This window comes from Ascaphus truei, chromosome 4 (assembly GCF_040206685.1).
Source record: "Ascaphus truei isolate aAscTru1 chromosome 4, aAscTru1.hap1, whole genome shotgun sequence".
In the NCBI taxonomy this organism is placed as follows: Eukaryota; Metazoa; Chordata; class Amphibia; order Anura; family Ascaphidae; genus Ascaphus; species Ascaphus truei.
In genome coordinates this window covers 326,013,379-326,032,069 of record NC_134486.1, presented here as the reverse complement: position 1 = coordinate 326,032,069, position 18,691 = coordinate 326,013,379, and the positions used below count along the sequence as shown (strand labels likewise).

The 18,691-nt window shown below is 39.0% G+C and overlaps 1 protein-coding gene across 3 annotated transcripts in view; it reads left to right on the top strand.

Annotated features, from left to right (window-relative positions):
* The window catches only part of KCNQ5 (potassium voltage-gated channel subfamily Q member 5), a 699,212-nt gene that overhangs the window by 549,122 nt on the left and 131,399 nt on the right, over window positions 1–18,691 (top strand). The window contains exons 9-10 of one of the 3 annotated variants that reach the window (XM_075598021.1): window positions 3,615–3,641; window positions 10,343–10,399. The exons of 1 other annotated variant lie outside the window; for it this stretch is intronic. In XM_075598021.1, the coding sequence (XP_075454136.1) occupies window positions 3,615–3,641; window positions 10,343–10,399 (84 nt within the window). The remainder of the gene's footprint in view (window positions 1–3,614; window positions 3,642–10,342; window positions 10,400–18,691) is intronic. One more of the 3 variants, XM_075598019.1, reaches the window with a different exon arrangement.

Below are 18,691 nucleotides of genomic sequence, written 5' to 3'. Positions count from 1 at the left end.
AGACCAAGTGATTTGTAATAAGAATACGTTGCTCAACCACCCTCAAGTTCTGCACCTTTGCAGCTGAACAACCGTGAGCTGAATATTTCATTGTCTTCCTTCAATTAAGAGAATGGCCATAGTCGGATAATGTTGTTCACCATTGGCAAAACCCATGATTACCCATAACGACCTTTTTCAAAACCATTTCAATTATGTTGCAGAGTATTTATGTCAACCCCATCTTGGCACAATTTTTCTATTGAATTTGTAATCTCTCTAGTATAAATAAGGGTTTAAGAGCACTGTTATGTTTCTCTTGATGATACACCAAAACAGGGAGCTAAATGTTTTCATTTTTTTATTTGTTTAGTACTTTAAAATTATTTGTCAACCGTTTGATCTCTCCACAGTAACTATATACTTTGGAGTGTTTTCATGATCTTTACCTAATGCTTTTTCTTGATGTTTTTAAAAGGTTGTAAATATACAGAGCTAATTCATGTGGAGCCTTTACCTCTGCTTTTTTAGATTGGCAATAATGGTAGCATAATTAGTTTAAAGAGATAGTGATAAAGAACAATAATTACCAGACAACAACATTCTAATTAAAATATTTAAAGGAAGCCAATTAAATTGAATAATCGTTTCAAAAAAAGCTTTCCTGTGCTTGCTTTTTGGGACCGCCCATTTAACATGTAAAATACAGTTTATTAATTAATTAACTAATTAATTAGTCATTTGCTACACCGGTTAACCCAGATCATATTACAAAAAGGATGTTTTGCTCCTAGAAGAGTATTTTATAGTAGGCTCATTTAGCTATACATTAATATAGTCTTACATTAAAGGTAAAGCATTCTCGTTAATTTTATTAAGTTAATATCATGCGTGAAATGAGCCCTTCAAAAACAATTGGATTTCAATACTTGTCTATGATGAAAAAGATTGATAAGAGAGTAAAAGGGGGCACAAACCTTATAGCAAATTCTAACCAAACCGTAGTTCATTTTGCCCCTACACTGACACCTACATGTTAGTGCAGTCTGCTGTTATACATCAGAACGTTTATGGTCTAAGCTAAGGGTGGCCAACTCCAGTCATCAATGGTCACCAACAGGTCGGGTTTTCAGGACATCTCTGCTTCAGCCAGCCCTGATTTAGTCACCTGTACTGAAGCAGGGATATCCTGAAAACCTGACCGGTTGTAAGCCCTTGAGGACTGGAGTTGACCATCCCTGATATAAGCAAACAAATGTAAAAATAAAAGTTAGCCAGCATACCGCCTCGTAGTTTAAATGGAATTTCACATGACATAGATTAGATCCTATCAGGGTCTGGCTGTAATGCAATTCTTGCTGCAAATCTCATTAGCTGTAAAGGTACTAATATTATTAGCCTAGAATAACATTATAGAAGTAATTATGCGTCTAGTTTTATAAACTTTGGAAGGGAAATATGCAAGCCAGACAATGTTCTGCTAGGAACATTACCAAGTCATCATTTCATAAGTTTTATTCAAATACATTTGCATAAACTCTCTGTACTTTGAAACAGAAGTGTAAATGTTACCCTTATTAGCATGGGGAAAAGTTAATGTGGAAAGTATCCTAACTTGTTTATAAAGTAAATGTTCTGCCACAAAATGAGGCTACATAATTCAAGCCTTTTTTATCTGCGCTTTCTGGTGTCATAGGCTACAATTGTACTTGAAAAGATCAGGTCTGTTTGACGCTGTATAGAGCTGCAATGCAAAAAGAAAGAACTTACATATTTAACACTTTATTTACCACTTTCATATTTGCATTAAAACAGTTTTTTATGTGAATTCAATGTATGCTTAAAACTGTCACCCCACACATAAAAACATATCCAACGGTCTAGACTTTAGTTGACATCTATATATTTACTTAGATGTGAGCATGCAGCAATGTTAAAGTGCATTTATAGGGTCTGGATTATTTGCCAGGTAAAAATGTATTTGCAGTAATTCAGTTCCTTATTAAAGAATATTTTCATGGTAAAATAATGCAAACTGAAGGCATTCCAGTCTGAAGCCTTTTATTGTGTAATGAAGTCACTGAAAGGCCACCTTCTAGCAGTTCTATACAGTAAGTATAGATAACTGAGATTTACATGACAATGGTTTGGTCCACGTGCTGTGGAAAATATCCAAGACACTCACGTTTTTATGTACACAAGGTGATATAGCAAAGCTTACCAGTAATGTTGTACAACACATCATACTTTTATATATTTGAAGACATCAGACACATTCCAAATGAATGCAAATAAGGACACACAAGAGTCTATTCGATAAACTGCGATAGTGCTTATCATAGTGCTGATCGGGGCACTATCGCACTGAACCTCTGCTTGACATCGGGGATCTATCGCAGTTTAATGAATAACACCATGAAGTATTTAAGTGCCCTTCACCATAATGGTGTTTTGGTGCTGAAAAGGTCAAATGGTGACTTTATTGTTACTAACTTGGTAAACATTCTTATTGAAGAACGCATTTGATACATTACAACAGAGAACTTCCATTTTAAATTTGGAGCATACAGTAGCACTCATTGTTATATTTATTCATACACTGTGTGCCAGTTCCAACCCTATAGTTCTGTCATTTGCTTATTCCATACTGAAAAGGTCTGCAACACATTTCTTATTGCAGTCTCACCAGCATTAGAGGATTAGAACATCATTTGTCATCAAGAAAAATGTAGACCTATCGATAACCAGTTTTTAAACATGTAGGAATGTTTGCAGAAAGGAGAAACTTTAATTCAAATAATGACCAGGTTTGTTTTATGACATTCAAAATTGTTTTGTATAAATCACCTGTATTTTTGGATAACTGTGCAAAATGCTACCCTTATTAATATGAATATCAAATGTCAAGGAGTATAAATTATAATGACTGGAGTTAAATGCCAACACTTATTAAGCTTTTCAGTGCCTGCAAAGCATTGCTTTGCAAGATTCTCCCGTACCAAAGATACATATTAAATGTAGTGTAGATTCAGGTTGATTGAATAGCGTCTAAATTAAAAAATCAACTTGGAGCCTGGGGATATTCAGTTTTTTTTTTTAAGAAATATTTTTTAATTGTTAAAATAAAGAGCAACAGTTGGACAAACATTGATCAATTATGCAGTTATAACTTGCCCCCCAAAAAAGATGCAATAATTAATTACTGTGCAAGTAGACAATGTACATTGCAACCATTTTTATTGGAAATTATATTTTGAAATCAAAATCTAAATTTGACTGAAATCTACTTCATCACTGCAGATACCTTTATCTATTTAAAAGTCTACAGCTTTCTGTTAAGTATGTGTCAGCAATGCATTTTGCCTCACTAAGTGCTTTGCCAACTCAGTCTGCTGTGGTATGTACTGAGCATGTTGCATGTTTAAAGGGGACGGTGGGAGAAGATTAGTAATGTTTTTTTGCTTGGCTGTCTTGTGCCTGCTATTAAGCTACATTGTATGTGTTGTGTCATGTAATCTATTAATACACGTGTTTCCAGTTATGGAATCATCTAATGCATTTTGTGAACACCATAACAATGATTAATATAGTTTGCTGAATTACATTGTTTTTCTTTCATTTACTAACACATGAAGGAAAGAACAAGGCGAGGCTTCTGGCAGGTTTGTATCCACATGATTTACTACATATTTAATCACACATGGAGACATATATGTTTATTTTTAAGCAATTCATTAGAATCTAATATAATAATAATAATAATAATAATAATAATAACAATAATAATAATAATTAGATGATATTTAAGTAGAAGTCTATTCTAACACTACATTTGAATGCAGTACACTTTTATCATTTTGAACGTTTTCATATAAATAGGTAGTTAATGTGCAAATGTTGTGATTCATCTTTATTTAATTATCAAGAATCCTGAGGATCCCCAAAATTGCCCAGTGGCGTTACCATGACTCACGTGACACAAGCATAACTGGGCACTGTAAAGCTCAACATACTCAACATAGCTCAACACTGCAAGGCACAGACATACTGTTCTGGAGACAATTTTCACCCAATTAATTTCTATTAAGTTCATGTTCACACCAAGTTCTTGACACATATTGAAATAATGATAATTAAGCCACTTCACTGAGTGGGTCCTGCATTCCAAAGCAGTACAGTATATAGTGTCCCCCTCTGTATGTACTATAGAGGTTAAACTTGACTGACTCAAAATTGGTCTACATAACATATAAAGATACAGAGTATATTTGATACAGGTGCAATGTAGAACTGTTTTATTAGATATTCTGTATAATGTTGAATGCACTTCACTTATATTGCTGCGTCTATTTTCTACACTTTACATGCAAGAGTTGCCTGCAATATACAGATGTAGCAAGCCTAACAGTCTTTGGTGTCGCTGCCACATGCGGTCAGGCGACCATGGCATTTGCAACACCAAAGGATTAACTCTGCGGGGGGTCCCATTCAGAACCATAAACCCCCAACTCCCAGCTACGTGATCGCAGCAGACACTGTCCCCGGCGCCACAGACTTTTGCTTATGCGTCCGTGGCTCCAAGAACAGTAAGTCTTGCAACATCTGTGTACATTGTGTGTATCTCTGGAGCCAAAAGTATCAGAGTGCGAATGTTCAGAGCCTCATTGTAGGAATTACAGACCAAGGTTTTTTAATGTACGTATAGTTTGGACACTTGTGGAAGTTATACAGCCCTTATACAGGAAGGTGAAGTGCAAGGCATACGCTGAGGAAGCAAATGCAAGCGCCATACTTGTACATATTCAGAAATGTCTGCACTTACAACATACTGTACTGCAACCGTAATGATGGTAAAAACACTCATCTTCGCGCTTCAGCTTGCGGTCTTGCAGGAGGGTAGTTGCAATCATACAGGGCCAAATACATATCCAATTAAGGTGCAGCTGCACATCAATATTTCTGATTTAGAAAGCCTGTGAATATAACTCATAGGGAATTAGCCTCCCGTATTGATCAGGATTCGTATGGATTTACAGACACCTTTACTGTTATAAGGGGCTGAGAGAAACATGTTGTAAATGAGGGCAACTTCATTTTGTAAGATTTGTAGGAGAAACCTGATGTTTCTGATAGCTACACATGAGAATGAGAACAGTGATACATTTTGTGACATGTATCTTCAGGAGTATGACTGGCAGTATATCTGCAGTGCTCTTTAAAATGCTTTGGAAAATTTATGTTTTGTAATAGTAGTTACAAACTGAGATTTATTTAAGACACAATGAAAAAATAATATACTTACAGCTGTATCACATAATATACTTATCAATCACATCATAAAACAATTCTCTAAACAAAAAAAATACATACTTTAAAAAAAAAACTATGAAAACCCACAAAAATCCAAATAAAGTTGCTTTCTTGCAAACCTCTCCAGCCCTTGTGTGTTCCCCACTATCTCTGTGCTTAGAGAAATTGGCTCTCAGCATTACAAGCCTAGTGATATGTATCATTCATTTTTTTAGATAGCTTCACTTTGGAGGTGTTTATTACCTTGTCATATGCAAGTGAGAAGTTTAGCGCACTTCGCAAATGCATATGTATTCCTCATTGAATTAGCTGGGAACTAAATCCAAATTTATCAAGAAAAGCTATACATTTAGGCGAATATGAAGCGATGTTAGCTGACTTTATTGAATCTGGCCCTAAAAGGGCTCAAAACAATTCTGTGAACAGCACAAAACTACCCTGGTCTACTTACTCTTTGCAGCAGCAAAATAGAGAACACGCACCAGTCTATGAGCCTGTTCAATGGGAATTCTTCAATACTATGTGAGCTAAGCTTCTAATTTCCATTGACAAATATGAGGTTGTGAAATACATAGGTTTTAACTATGCATTTAACTTTAGAATACACTTAAACTAAATGGACTGTTTAGTCCAATCAGATTCAAATTAATTAAGTTTGAAACATCCATTAGAAAAAATAGAGCGTGTGTTACACTCCAACCCCAGTAGACGTTGCTTTTATAAACCTTGAAAAGCAGACCCGCATACTGTAGCAGGCAACAACAAAAAGTTTTCTTAATCAGCTTCTTAACAGCTTTTTAATCAGCTTTCTTAGGAAGACTCAATCACCCATAAAGTATAATGTTCTGTTATTTGCTTCTTGAATTAGGGATTTTCTATTTTCTTGGGGTCCATTTCTAATGTTAGTTAATCGTTCTTGTTTATGCGTAAAGCGGTAATCTATTCCGCAGTGTGGTACAGTGAGGGAGCAGAATGATGTACAGTATATTATATAAATAGAAGGACATACAGTACCAGATAAGGACAAACTAAAAGAAAGGATCAGCAGTATACCTGTAAATATAACAGTTTACAAACACACAAAACTGGCACAATTTACCCATTTAAGGTCTAAGCCAAAATATGATATACTGTATCTTCTTTGTGTTTTTGTGGCCTATGAAATTTATTCCGATACACTTTTATAAGTAGCTCTCTATAGGAGCCTGGAAGAATTTTTGTACTGAACACTGAACATTAGCAATGTATATCAAATGTGAAATAGCACTTAAGTGTCAAGCAAAGACACATTATATCTTTTTTATTTGTGTTTTGCAATTCCCATAGAAAGTCCCAAAAGCGCCAATCTGACACCATGTTAATGAAGTGGAAAGAAATGAAACTTGTTAAATTGCCCTAATCTCTGTAGCAAAAGAGCAAGTCCACTCTTTGGCACAGAAGTAATGAGCTTTTTCATAAACTGTTCCATTAAGATTTCTTCTCAACCCCACAAGAGAAAAAAACAGAAAGACATTTTGAGATAATCATGTAATACACTCCCATGATAAACACGTTATATAAAGAAGGCCGGTTTCTGATCATACTAGAAAGCAAAGGAGAAATTGCAGACCCAAAATGTTATTCAAATGGTAAACATTGCACAAAGAGAAAGATGTACGATGTATGTCTTTCTTCAATATAATCTTACTAAAGTTATATTAACTCACTTGTGGTATGGTAAAGAAAACTTTGCCGACACAGTTTAATTAACAAAGGGGGAATTCCTCTGAGAATAAACATACTACCATTAAGATTGATCAAACTGTGCTAAGCTTTACCACACCTTAGAGCCCCAATTCCCCACGTTGTCCAGAATCACATACTTCACTGTGAAATATTAGCTTTCTGTTCCAGAGAATTATCAATACAATAACACTTTCTGCAGCTCCGCTTAGTGCCAGAGCTAAGCACTGTTTACTAAACTTGAACATTTCCTTTCTTTATGACAAACATCCACCGTTTAACATGACTTGGTAGTACTTATTTATGTAAAGCAATGCTTACAATTCCTGAATGTATTATTCGGCTGTCTTTATTAAGGCTATGAATATTCATTACAAATTGCTGACTATTATAATGGAGAAAAAGATAAGGGCTAAGCAGTTATTGCGCCCTTGTATTTGGAGCACTGGTCACAGTGGGAGTACTGGGCAAAGTGAAATACCACTACTTTTATTTGCAAGCCCTTCACATCTGTTTTTAAGACTAAATTAAATATTGTAAAAAAAAACAATTGTCTCCTTTATAAATTTTTTTTTACCTAAATATAGTATTGTAAGAACCTTTTAAATATGGTGTCTAAAAAACAATGCACCATTGTTTTAAAGGTTTATGCTCTCTGAATAAGAATTACATATGAAAAAGTATGCCAAGAAAAGATTTGCATGCAGTTTTCATGACAACATTTTGAAAGACAAAGGATCAACATTTCCTGATTTGGTCATCATAGCTCATAAAACTGGAGGTGGAGGGACTCACAAAATAGTGTAAATAAGGAACTGTCAGACTCGACTGGGTACACTACATCCAACATGAGCGGCTATCTCAATGTATTCAGCAGAAAAGAAAAGGCCAAGCATTGTTTAGATTTTTTTTAAAAATAAGGTATTATACAGTATGATCAATGTTTCGGTGTTATGCACCTTCGTCAGGAGTTGATTAAAGACAGTGAATAAATACCCAAAATAAGTGGAGAGAAAGGCAAAAACTAACCAATTAAAGACAAAATGAGGAATACCTCATTGTTTCAGCCACACGCAATTGTGTAAGTCACAGGCTGGTTTAGTAACACTACGGTTGCCTGTGTTGTGCAAATACTGTATGTACACATGAACTGAATTGCATAGAGATGCAAAAGTAGAACAAGAAGTAATGTATCAGGTTGATGTCTAGACCTCAAAGTGAATAAATGCAGAAGGATATGCAAAATTGCAAAGGTGCAATGCAACAGCAGAAGCAGGCTGGCTGCACTACCTATATCGCAAACAGAACAGAAAGTTTACTGTCCAAATAAGTTGTGCATGTGGACGGTAGTGAGGACAGGCTACTGTAGCTGAAAAATGATTGAAAATGTATTTTCAGGTAGCATAAAGAAGCAAGTGATTTACAGGCTTGCTACACCTAGATATAATATAAAGGAAAATACAAAGACCAATCATGCTGTATATATGGACAAATAACAAGGTCAGGCAGCATCCTAACACTAATATAGAAGGCTAGATAACTGCAGGCTGGCTAAAATGTACTATAGGAGTCTGCTTAAGGCAGTAGCACTGAATAATGGGGAACAAACAAAATATATAAAACAACTTAAACATTATAGTGAAAGAATAAAAAATGGAAGAAGAGAAATGCCATATTACAAAAGTCTGAAAAAACAGACCACCACTTTCCTTCGCATGACAAGCAAAGAAAAAAGAAATAATTTGCCTACTGTCTAAAAACATAAAACTCATTGTTCATGTCTTTGGAGACCACAATATCCAAGATGTATAGCCAATACGCCTCTTTTTGTAAAATATGGCTTGTTGGATATACTGTACAGTACACCTTGAATGCTATGGCCCTCCCATAGCCCTTATTATGGGGTTAACGTTCGTTACTGTCTTGGTTTTTTCATGATAATTAGGGGGCGCAATCACTCAGTGACGGGCGATGTTGAGTCTATTTGATCTTTGAATTCTGAAACTCTGCTTACATCTGTAATCCTTCAGAAGGGGCATGTTATAACCACAATGTTGATTATATAATATCATATTTAAAATCTGGAAGATGCTGACCTTTTCACTTCTATCTCAGTACAGTATATCTCACAAAAAGATTGTTTTGCACATATTTACATTGACATTTATTAATGAAATATTTTTTTACATGAGTTGGGTTTATGAAGACACCAAAAGTCCCCAATTAATCAGTTTCGCAAACTTGCGCATATCTCTGCTCTAGCCAGCAAGTGCAGTATCACTAATTTTGAGGGCCTGTATAAGAGAAATTTACAATTTGAATAAAAACTTTGGTGTACCAATTTCTTCTACTTTCTACTACAGCAAAGCTTTGCTTATTCATGACCTTCCTAGAGTAACATCTTGCTACTGACTACTGTACATAATAACTTTAAATACAATAGATTTTCACAGTTTGTTGGCTCTGGACTACATACTGTATCACTAAATTAGGTTTTGTTAATACAATGAGCTGGTTACATTAAAAGCAACACAGATATTTTGTAATATTTTTAAAGTCTTTGTTAGCTCCTGAAATCTTTGTTTAGCTCTACAGTGTTGCAGGAAACTACAATGCATTACATGACTGCACCGCCTACTGATTTATGAAAACGCAGAAAGTATCTGTGTAGCGAAAACAAGTTGAACAATAATTGATTTTTCTTTCCTTATGACAATGTATATTAATGGATTATTTTGGTCTCCCCATGTACAGTATGTAACATAATTGGTAATTGTAGATCCACAAGAATCAATGTCTACTAAAATGTCTCCCTTTTACTTTCCCACATTATCAACCATTTTCCATTTCTGTGCATGCAGCCTTTTATTTGAAAAAAAATGACAGATAAAGCACCTGTTATTCTAAACACGAACACAATATAACGGGGGCAATAACAAGATATTTATCTCATGCTAAGCATGTGTTTATCACAGCTCCGTTTCTGTGAATGTAGCTGTAATACATCCCTTGTTAAAGCGTGTTACGGATTGTGCGCATTAACGTTAATCTGCTTAGAATAACGGCCGCTACACCTGTACCAGTGATAGTAGAGCCTGATGAAGCCTGAACCAGGGGGGCAACTCCAGTCCTCAAGGGCCACCAACAGGTCAGGTTGTCAGGATATCCCTGCTTAAGCATAGGTGGCACAATCAGTGGCCCAGTCAAAGATATCCCGAAAACCTGACCTGTTGATGGCCCTTGAGGACTGAAGTTGGCCACCCCTGGCCTAACCCATCTCCTACTAGTGTTATGCTTAGTAACATGATCCTCTATTTCCCCTCACTCCTAGTAAGCTTTGTAGTAATAAACAGAAGCTCTTCCGGATGTACACCTCTCGGAAACCTAGGTATCCAGCATCCTGTCTGCTCACATGATATCTGAGAATGCCAGCTCATAGCAGGTGCATGATGAGTGACTATCTCCCTTGATGCCTTGTAATATGTATAATCTGTACCTCTTTATGGCCTTATTCTTGATACCTTGGGTTTCTCAAACTGCTTGTAATGTTGCCTGCTGCCTGTAGTGATGTATTGTGCACTGGCAATATATTGTTGCCAGGCATGCTGGTGTCTTAAAATAGAAATTATAGCCTGCGGTGAACAACTGCACTGAAGCGCGCCTGTCTTGTCTAAACTGAGATGCCCTCTTGTTCTTGAGACTGAAACAGAATGCCCCTTCATTTCAAGCGCTAAAACCGACACTGAACAGATGGGATCATTAAAATGACTGGTGTCCAAAGGGACTGGGAACAGGGTAGACCTGTTGCAATTGGTAAAGCAGCAGTCTACTTTCTGCCAACTCCTATGGTTTGTGCACTTCTGCTGTACCCATTATTTCTCTTTCTTTCTTTCAAACCCTGGGTGGACTATTTAAAAGTAATATACTGTGCCATGTTTGTATTTCTCATGTGTCATCTAGTGGGGTCCGCTCATTGGTCAGAGTTGCTTGAGGTGTCAGGGGTGAAAGAAAAGTGTAAATAGGTGTAATGCACCAGCAATACAGTAGTAGGAGTGTGAAAAATCACCCCTACACCTCCCACAATGCTTTATCCGATTCAGTGAGTGGACTGAACAAAATGAGCTTAATCCTGACGTTAAGAAACTGCACAGATCCTCTCAATCACTGTGCTTTGTGCTTCTGCGACTAAGTGTATGCTCCTGCTCACTATGATTTTCACTTTTTTCTTTCCTTTGAGTTTGTGTATCATCTCGAAGAAAAGTGTGCACTGGCACACAGGTTGTTTTCTAATTCTCTATCTGTTACTGCTGCACTGTGTAATAACGTTTATAGTATATAACACAAAAGCATTAGCCATGGAGGTTTTTACACAACCTCAGAGGTGGCAGACCTTTTACAAATGAGAACAGACTAATACATGGTTGGTGGATATGCGGAAATAAACACACCCCTTACATAATGTGTGTCACCGAATTTCACTTGACCGCCTCCTTTTAGCACTCCAATATTGTAAGCTGATGTAGACACTGCAAACGGCCTTGATATGTTGATGCTAAAAGGGGCACAATAAAAACTGCATCAACAAACTGAGAGAAATGATTGCAACTCTGACTCTTAGTCTTTTCCTTAAAGCATCAGTCCAAGCTGACTGGTTCCCCCCACCCCCCTTTATTATTTGCATCATTACAATCCCAACAATGATAAGTAATTAGCTAAGTTGCCGATCAATCTGCGAAGATTTGGCTCGGGATTTACTAAATGGCCATCAGTGCAGCAGAAGGGGACCACACTGTTCTGTGGGGAAGATCATGTGACCAGGAAGTCACTAGATACAATAGGTGCACTGCTAGAGAGGGATCAGGGCTCAAAAAGGAGTATGCCAGAGCCTGTTTCAGAAGAGGAAGAGGATGAGACTTTGTAAAGGGTTGCTATAGAAACATAAAATGCTTGTTAACTTATAAAATACAACAAAAGATAGGGGTGCCCAATGCTACATCCAATTGACAAAACATATATGGTAATAAGTATAAAGTTTAAATACTTCAATAATAATATTGTTTTTGTTATTTAGTTAAACCCTTTGGCCAAAGCGTCATAAGCCTGCATACCAACGCCATGGTATAACCAAATTTGCACGTCCTAACACTAAACTGTGAACCTTTCATTTCAACTCTGTATAAGGGGAAATAACCACAGTGAGTCCTGTCCATTCAGCAAAATGTTAGAACCTCCCAAATTAAAAAGGTGGGGAGGGGTGAGCTCTGGGAGGAGGGGCCACCTACCTCCAAACAACTGTTGCCAGTTAGGAATTAAATTAACACACACATTCCCAGTTAGCTCAAACTCCAACACCCACCACATCATATATATATATATATATATATATATATATATATATATATTATATATATTTCTCAAACCATCGTATGTGTGTTTGCCTGTCTGTCCTGTCCCTAGGGGCAATCACATTGGACCTTTGGCCCGTCACTCCACCTCAGGCTAATGAGATGGCTCTCTTGGCCCGCCAGCCCCCGCACACCTCTCATTGGCCTGAGGCGGAGTGACGGGCCAAAGGTCCAACACACACACACATCCCCGGCGCTCACCTCTCTCTCCCTCCCCGGCGCTCACCTCTCTCTCCCCGGCGCTCACCTCTCTCTCCCCGGCGCTCACCTCTCTCCCTCCCCGGCACTCACCTCACCTCTCTCCCTCCCCGGCGCTCACCTCTCTCTCCCTCCCTGGCGCTCACCTCTCTCTCCCTCCCCGGCGCTCACCTCTATCTCCCTCCCCGGCGCTCACCTCTATCTCCCTCCCCGGCGCTCAGCTCTCTCTCCCTACCTGGCGCTCAGCTCTCTCTCCCTCCCCAGCGCTCACCTCTCTCTCCCTCCCCGGCACTCAGCTCTCTCTCCCTCTCCGGTGTTCAGCTCTCTCTCCCTCCCCGGCACTCACCTATCTCTCCCTCCCCGGCGCTCAGCTCTCTCTCCCTTCCTGGCTGGGGGACAGGCAGTGGCAGGCACGCGGCGCTGAGTCCCTAAGATGGCGGCGCCCGGAAGGAGAGGTGACATATCTGTGTGTGTGTGTGTGTCACTGTGTGTGTGTGTGTGTGTGTGTCACTGTGTGTCACTGTGTGTCACTATGTGTCACTGTGTGTGTGTGTCACACTGTGTTTGTGTGTGTGTGTGACAGTGTGTGTGTGTGTGTGTGTGTGTGTGTGTGTGTGTGTGTGTGTGTGTGTGTGTGTGTGTGTGTGTGTGTGTGTGTGTGTGTGTGTGTGTGTGTGTGTGTGACACTGTGTGTGTGTCACTGTGTGTGTGTGTGTCACTGTGTGTGTGTGTGTGTGTGTGTGTCACTGTGTTGTGTGTGTCACTGTGTGTGTGTGTGTGTGGTGTGTGTGTGTGTGTGTGTGTGTGTGTGTGTGTGTGTGTGTGTGTGTGTGTGTGTGTGTGTGTGTGTGTGTGTGTGTGTGTGTGTGTGTGTGTCACTGTGTGTGTGTCACTGTGTGTGTCACTGTGTGTGTGTGTGTGTCACTGTGTGTGTGTGTGTGTGTGTGTCACTGTGTGTGTGTGTCACTGTGTGTGTGTGTCACTGTGTGTGTGTGTCACTGTGTGTGTGTGTGTGTGTGTGTGTGTCAGACACTGTAGGGTGGGGACCCCCCCGGGGACCCCCCCTCCTGTCCACTGCCCCCCCCCTCCTGTCCACTGTGTCCCCCCTCCTGTCCACTGTGTCCCCCCCTCCTGTCCACTGTCCCCCCCTCTCCTGTCCACTGCCCCCCCCTCCTGTCCACTGCCCCACCTCTCCTGGCTCCCCTCGTCCTGTCCACTGTCCCCCCCTCCTGTCTCACTGCCCCCCCCCCTCATAGCGGGAAATTTAACTCACGGGCAACGCCGGGTCTCTCAGCTAGTATATATATATATATATTGTCAAAAGGAGTGCTACTGAGCGTGGTGTTTAAACTTTATATATGTTTTGTCAATTGGATGTAGCATTGGGCACCCCTGTCTTTTGTTGTATACATTTGCCATGCTCCGTAGCACTCCTTATGATATATATATATATATATAGAGTTGTGTGAAAAAGAAAGTACACCCTCTTTGAATTCTATGGTTTTACATATAAGGACATAATAATAATCATCTGTTCCTTAGCAGGTCTTAAAATTAGGTAAATACAACCTCAGGTGAACAACAACACATGACATATTACACCATGTCATGATTTAATTAACAAAAATAAAGCCAAAATGGAGAAGCTATGTGTGAAAAACTAAGTACACCCTTACTGCTTCTATAGGAATTAAGAATATATATATATATATATATATATAGTTGTGTGAAAAATAAATTACACCCTCTTTGAATTCTATGTTTTTTTTTTAATATATATTTATATATATATATATATATATATATATATATATATATATATATATATATATATATATATAAAATCAGGTCACAATCCTGATGAAGGTTCCTCTGGGTGACCGAAACATTGGTTGCAGTGCCCTGTGATTCAATACAGTTTTTTTTCTGAAGACTTCTGTACATGCAGTGTGCTGTTTTGTTCTATTCATATGGGATAAGCATCTGTTTTTGCCTGGTTAGTAGTGTGCCAACTGCTTTCTCTTTTATATATATATATATATATATATATATATATATATATATATATATATATATATATATATATATATATATATATATATATATATATATATGGAGAGGAGAGCCATAGAATCACTAAAGGCCAACCACAACATAACAATCAAACCTGCGGACAAGGGAGGAGCAGTGGTCATAATGAACACCACAGACTACCTGCGGGAAGCACACAGGCAACTCTCTGATTCAAAGTATTACACCCACCTGCAGGAGGATCCAACTAAAAAATACATGAGAGAACTCAACAGGATCATTAAAACACTCCCGATCAGCACAAGAGAACAAATTCTGGACCTGATACCAGCTAACCCAAAACCTGGCACATTCTATATGCTCCCTAAAATTCACAAAGAGGGTAACCCTGGGCGCCCTATTGTCTCAGGATCTGGCACACTTACTGAGAATATTTCTGGCTGGGTGGAAGGCATTCTAAAACCACTTGTCAAGAACACACCCAGCTATATCCAGGATACCACCGACCTGCTAAACAAACTGAGTGCCATTGGCCCCCTCCCAACAGGAACACTACTAGCAACCATGGATGTAGAGTCACTTTATACAAACATCCCCCACAAGGATGGGATTTCAGCCTGCAGATACTTTCTGGGACCGCAGGAGCCACTCACAGAGACAGTGACTAAATGCATCGAATTTATTCTGACCCATAACTACTTCACATTTGGAAATGAGAAATACCTCCAGACAACTGGGACCGCTATGGGTACTCAGATGGCGCCACAGTATGCCAATCTGTTCTGCGCAAAACTGGAAAGTGACTTTCTTTCTACCTGTCACTTGAAAACCCTTACATATCTACGCTACATCGATGACATCCTCCTGATTTGGACCTCTGGCGAACAGGGCCTCCTACAGTTCTATGACAACTTCAATACGTTCCACCCGGCCATCAACCTCAAACTCACCCATTCCCCGGATGAAGTACATTTCCTAGACACCACCATTACTATAAAGAACAACCAACTACAGACTTCTGTATACCGCAAACCTACAGACAGAGACAGCTATTTGAGGGACAACAGCTTCCACCCGACACACACCAAACATGCAAACATCTACAGTCAAGCCATACGATACAACCGGATATGCTCTGACACAGCAGACAGAGACCAACAGATTAAAGCCTTGAGATCAGATTTTATAAACCGTGGATATAACCACAGAATTGTAGACCAGCAAATTAACAAAGCAACCAGAATACCAAGAAGTGATCTCCTTGAATACAAACAGAAGGAGACAAGCGACAGGGTAACTTTGGTGGTCACATATAACTCACACCTAGGAGCCCTACGCAAGATCGCCAGGGAACTACAACCCAACCTCCAGGAAGATACAAGACTGCAACAGGTCTTCCCTGAAGCACCCTTATTATCATACAGACAACCTCATAATCTCAAGAATATTATGGTGAGGAGTAAAGTATTCAGCAGTAAACCTGAATGTGGGACGAAACCATGCCAGGATCCAAGATGCAAAACCTGCGCAATGCAGATGGGGCAAGGGCTAAACAAGAGAATGAACCTGCATCGCCACAGTATCACACGCGGAACAAGAGACAGTCCTGTCGGCGAACATTTCTCTAACTCTGGCCATAAGATGAACGATCTGAGGGTTGCCATACTCAAAGGTAATCTTAAAACACCGAAAGAGAGACGGTTGCATGAATACAAATTTATGCAACTGTTCGGGACACTTAACGGTGGCCTAAACAGAGATTGAAATTTTAGGAGTCATTATTGACACAAGTGAACTCTCTTCACATGAGCGCTAAAGGCCATGTCTGTACATACTGTGCTATATGTATGCACACACAGCTGTCTCTTACACATACTATTACTCCTTGTTTTTCCATCCCTATACACCAATAGGGACCACTTAGTATCTACACACACTTTTAGTTATGCTACCAACTCTCACATTTCCACACCCACCCACACCATTTATATTAACTCCCTCTCCACACACACCTTTTGTAAAGCACTGTATACACTGTAGGCTCTCCATTCATTTATATTCACACAGATACACACACACTCTTACTTTCAGGATCCATTTAACACCTCCAGCCATAAATCACATCCACACCGGGGGAAGGACAAGTACAGATTACATTCCAAGAGACACTTGCTTCATTCATTGTAACATCGCCGGTAGAAGAAATCAGTGTATCTCGAAAGCTCGCACAAATAAATAATTTCATTAGCCACATAACGGTATCATCTATTTATTTTTTAATTATATATATACATATACATATAAATATACATATACATATATATATATATATATAGCTGTATATGAAAAAACAAACAGAAAACAGGCGCACTCATAATGTACTGCGCCTGTTTTGTTATGCCGTTGCAGTGATAGTCCGTCCCAGTGGGCATATCAATTGGAGTACATTTATTGTACATTATGTTTTGAACTTTTATTATCACTTGCAAACGGAGCATCTATCCCTGCTTCACTGGGACGGACTATCACGGCAACGCTCACCGTGTGTGAGAGCGACACAGCTAACCCAGAAGTTCTCTATGGTGAGAGGAGCGTCCAAACAGCAGAGAGGTGTGTGCATCCTGCTTCCGATACACGGAGTGTCTGCTGAGATCATCTGCCCCCCCCCCCCCTGCACAGAGAAGTGACATCGTTCTATTCCGGAGGTCTAGCTGGGTTCCTGCTGTTGTTGTTGGCGATTGAGATATTATCTCATACATGCGATTTTATTTGATCCATTTGTGAGTGCACAGTTTATATTTTAATTCCAGTCCCAGATAAATTTGTTAACCTACTACACTATGAGTGCGCCTGTTTTCTGTTTGTTTTTCCTATAGATATCTTCAAGGGAGTGGTGTTCCCCTCAAACAGGCTGCAAAGACTCTGGAGGACAGTGTTCTGGGACTGGTTTTTGTATTTTCTATTTTTATACATATTTTTTGATTGCCTTATACCATTTTCACATTAGTCGATGGTGTTTTATTTTTATTATATATTTTTTATAGTTGATACTTATAATTGTGTTCATGTACTCCTATACTTTTTTGGATTACTAGTTCATCACCGTCATCATTCATTTATTCCCCCCCCCCCCTTTATTTTTTCAGTATAGTCATCAATAGGCGCCACTTCTTGGTTTCTCCATATATATATATATATATATATATATATATAAAATGTGGTGGGTGTTGGAGTTAAAGCATGCTGGGAATGTGCGTGTTAATTTAGTTCTGACTGTTAACAGTTGCTTGGAGGTAAGTGGCCCCACCTCCCAGAGCTCACCCCTCCCCATTTTTTAACTTGGAGGTTCTATCATTTTGCTGAATGGACAGGACTCACTGTGGTTGTTTCCCCTCATACAGAGGTAAAATGAAAGGTTCACAGTTTAGTGTTAGGACCTGCAGATTTGGTTATACCTTGATGTTGGTATGCAGGCTTATGACGCTTTGGCCAAAGGGTTTAACTAAATAACCAAGAAAATATTATTATTGAAGTATTTAAACTTTATACTTATTACCATATATGTTTTGTCAATTGTATGTAGCATTGGGCACCCCTATCTTTTGTTGTATACATTTGCCATGCTCAGTAGCACTCCTTTTTACATAAATATATACAGTGCTTGACAAATCACCCAAAAATCTACTCGCCGAACCAAAAAATCTACTCGCCACCTAGTCCCGCCTCTAATCCCGCCCCCAACCCCGCCCCCAACCCCGCCTCTAATCCCGCCCCCAGTCCCTCATTTTTAAAAAAACAAATTCCTAGTAAGAACATTCGTTTTTGACATTAGTTTATTTATTGTATTACATTATACTACAATTAGTCGTGTGTGTGTGTGTGTGTGTGTGTGTGTGTGTATAAATGTCGAATCTAGAAAAAAAAAGCCAGAATATTTAAAGCAGCAATCCCGCCTGGGATCTTACCTGATCCGCAGTCCCTCAATGTCCAGATACCCTCATTCCGGCAATGTTATACATTGGAGGGGATGTGTTCCCTACCTGTCT